Source organism: Papaver somniferum, chromosome 4, assembly GCF_003573695.1.
Source record: "Papaver somniferum cultivar HN1 chromosome 4, ASM357369v1, whole genome shotgun sequence".
Lineage (NCBI taxonomy): Eukaryota > Viridiplantae > Streptophyta > Magnoliopsida > Ranunculales > Papaveraceae > Papaver > Papaver somniferum.
In genome coordinates, this window is record NC_039361.1 from 54680479 (window position 1) to 54684451 (window position 3973).

Below are 3973 nucleotides of genomic sequence, written 5' to 3' on the forward strand. Positions count from 1 at the left end.
GTAGAGCGAGCTTGTAACTCAATGAGAACAATAAAATGGTGAACATCGAGTCGGATTTTGTGGGTAATAAAATGGTTTTTCATGTGGTTGCAGCTGACGGAAAACGCTTGGTCTGGTTTCACGGAGTAGCGATTACTTCCTTTTCTGCACACTGTGCAAAGCGGATAGATAACTAGTTGATGCATTTTGGACCAACTTAACCTAGCTCAGTGAGCAAACAACCAATTCTTTGAATAGGAAAAACCGATAAAAAAGAAAAGAAAAGGTTCATCCTATATATCATGCAACTCCGTTTAGAAAATGGACGTTGTGTAACGAAGTCAAATTCTTGTAATTGAGAAAACGGACGTTGTGTAACGAAGTCAATTTCTTGTAATTGAGTATTGAGCCGGGTGGCTAAAAGTAGTTCTTCAATTACCCATCTAAAGATTTAAAGGCCTAGACAAATAAAACTTCCACGTTGAACGGTGAGGAAGTCCTCTTTTCCAATTGGTCGAAATAAGTTTTTTTTGAGTTTTGTAAAACGAGCGTTCTGGTGAGGACATTTGGCAGCGTATGATTGGTGAATAAAAATAAAACAATGAAATTAAAAAAAATCAAAAAGGAAACCGTGACTTTGGAATTCTATGGAAAAAACAATACCAAATTTAACCGGATTTCCTAACCCGTGTACGAGTACAATTTGGTTGGCGTGTTTCCAATTCTTTGTTTCTGTATTTTAGAGGGAAGCAGTTAAAAAGAAGTGTATGTCAATATTGCCTGAAAAAGCCATTATTGGTTTGTTTTCAATTCACATTCTTTGTAAGATGAGGAAACCCTCGCTTCCAATTGGTCGAAATAAACTTTTTTTGAGTTTTGTGAAACGAGCGTTTTGATGAGGACATTTGGCAACGTATGATTGGTTAACAAAAATAAAACGATGAAATTAAAAAAAAATCAAAAAAGGAAACCGTGACTTTGGAATTTTTCATGTACAGACTATGATCTTGACAAGATAAAGAAGAGATAAGAGAACCGAGAGCAATAACTATGAAAGCTTGGGTAACTCTACACTCAAAGTGCATCCCCTTATTCTTTTCATCCAATGCCCTAACAACATATATAATGTTGTCTTAAATACCGAGGATAGAAACCCTACAGGCTAACCCCAATCAACCACAACCTAACAAGTGTGGAGATAGTGATCTAATGATTAGTAATAAAAGCTACTTACGGAACAAGATAAAGGGCTAATCTCCAATGATTAAAAGTTACAAAAGGGACAAGACAAATACCCTCCCCTTCACACAATCTTTGTCCTCAAAGATTAAACTTTGGAAAATGGGTGTGAACGTTTGCATTGTCTTACCAAGTAGCGTCTTCCGGTGCGGTGTGAGACCCATGGATAAGAACATGTGGCACCATTATGCCCTGACAGTAATCCTGTCCAAATTCTAAAGCAGCAACTGGAAGTAACACTATCTGTCCATCATCATCAGTTAAAGGTAGAGTAGGAACTGTAGTGGCAGCTGCTCTAATTTTCTTTTTCAGTTGCGAGACATGGAAAAATGGGTGTATTTTGGAAGCTGGAGGGAGAGATAATCTATGAGCAACTTTCCCAATTTTGTGAGTTATCTGGAAGGGGCCATAGTACCTGGATGGAAATTTGAAGTTGCTCCCAAACTGCCTTGGAGGACTGCCTGTAAGGCTGTGGCTTAAAGTAAACCTGGTCTCCCACCTCAAATGATCTGTCAGATGTTTTCTGATCAACAAAGAACTTGATTCGCTCCTGAGACTTATGAAGATATTCTTGAAGAAGATCTAACATGACATCTTTGTCCTTCAGGTAGCTTTCAACAACAACAACTAAATAGGTGACTTCAACAGGAAAAGCCAAATGTGGTGGTTTATAGCCATAAAGTGACGTGAATAAAGGCATTTTCAAGATGGAGTGATAATTTGTATTATACCACCACTCAGCAAGGGAAAGCCACCTACTCCAAATGTAATTTCCATTGGATGTGAAATTCGGGTGATACCAACAATTAGCCAGCGACTTAATATTCCTTGGCGTGACCCAAGTGCAACACGAACTTGGGAGTAGTAGTGACCAAACCCTGAAGGCAACCTTGCAATGAAGAAAAAGGTGATCTTGTGTCTCATCATTGCAACCACAAAGCGCACAGAAGTTATCTACTGCCATTCCTTTGCGTAAGAGCATATCCTTCGTGTTTAATTTCCCATGAACCAAACTCCAGACGAAGATATTTATCTTAGGAGGGATCGACGTTTTCCAAACGAACAAAAATGGGAAATTATCGACACCCGTAGACTCAACCAGTTTCAAGTATAGGGTTTTAATAGAAAATACACCCGAAGAATGCAAGGTCCACCTCCTGGTGTCCGTTAATCCATCAAGGATAGGCGGGGAATCACCAACGGCCGTAAGTAGTAAGGCGTATTCATCAACCTCAACACCAGAAAGTACACGTTTGTCGCCTAAAATTTCATTTCTTATTTTTATTGTGTTTTCATTTACAAGTATTTCTCAGCAATCCCGTGAAAATCATCATGATAGTGTAAATTCCCACACATATACTTCAGAAAAAAAGTTAGCATTTAAACTTATTTTGAGACACAAAAAATCCACGCCGCCGCCAGAACCACCACTGTCAAAAGATTTCTTTGTCTCTCAAGTCAACTATTATCCCACATCAATGGAGTACTACACAAATCTCGAGATTGGTACTCCACCCCAATCAATGCAGCTGTTTATTGATACAGGAAGCTCATATTCCTGGGTTAGGTGTTACCCATGCAAATATACTTGGGCTACTTGTTTCCTCCGTAGTTATTTCCGTCGAGAGAGTTCGAAATCTTATGTGAAGATGTCATGCAATATATGCAAGTGTAACTGGAAAAGACTGCATATATGGTCAGGGATACCTAGATAGCTCAGCATCGACATTGATAATGTCATTTGAAACTTTCAGTATGTCACAAAATGATGGGATTACGCAGTCGGAGCAAGAAATATTAAATGTACCACTTGGATGCGCCACCAAGACCCAAAGATTTTGGTATATGGATGGATTATTAGCGTTGGGCATGGGTAGATTCTCATTTTATAGTTTCCTGAAAGATAACTATGGTGTTACAATGTTCTCGTATTGTCTCTTGGATCAAATAAATGAACGAGAAGATCAATCAGATATGTTATTCGGCGAACAAGTAGTATCAAATCTGACACAATTCACACCTATGATTCGTGATTATTATTCTAATGAGCATTATGCGGTCTCATTGTCAAGAATCCAAGTTGAGGGTGAAGCACTGGATAGCTACATGTTTCCGATAAAGATGGTCGTTGACACAGGATCGCTGATTACTGATTTACCTAGTCCGGTGTACAACGTATTAGAGAGAAAATTCCTTGGTGTTGCTAATGAACTGGCTTGGGGACGGGCCATAAACATAAGTGATAATTATCCATGCTATATAATAGATCCGGATCAGATCAGCGCCTCATCAACGATCACCTTTACATTCCAAAAAGATGCTAAACTAATATTACGTCCCCATAATATCTGGCGCTATATTGATGAAGATGGTGCTGCTTGTTTTGCATTTGCCGATGCATCTGAAGCTTCGGACCTCAAGATTAACATTTTGGGAAATATTCAACAGCAGGGATTACGGGTGATTATTGATCAGACAACCGAGGATCGCATAGGGTTTGACCCTCTCGGCTGTTGATTTAAATTTTCGGCTGCAATATTTACGTACTAGTTTTCTTCTTTTTTTCTTGTTGTAAAACACAAAATCTGCATGGGTGTTTAATATATTTTCTCTATATCATTATTTCCTTGCATAAAACAGTGAACAATATTTTCTAATCCAAAAGAAGCTAGAGAGATTTGGTTACCGGGATTTTTCTGTGGATGAATTACTTTTAACGCTGGAAGATAAAATTTTATATCGTATTGAGAGAATA

General features: G+C 38.4%; 1 protein-coding gene across 1 annotated transcript; it reads left to right on the top strand.

The window, feature by feature from the left end:
* The first annotated feature begins 2952 nt into the window (after positions 1 to 2952).
* LOC113272540 (aspartyl protease family protein 2-like) lies at positions 2953 to 3735 on the top strand. Its single transcript, XM_026522363.1, has one exon. It carries the CDS (start codon positions 2953 to 2955, stop codon positions 3733 to 3735), a length of 783 nt encoding a protein of 260 aa, XP_026378148.1.
* The last annotated feature ends 238 nt before the right edge of the window (positions 3736 to 3973 follow it).

What these genes read in the sequence shown, in the direction of transcription:
- LOC113272540 (XM_026522363.1), top strand. Translation starts at nt 2,953, where the DNA reads ATGTCATTTGAAACTTTCAGTATGTCACAAAATGATGGGATTACGCAG.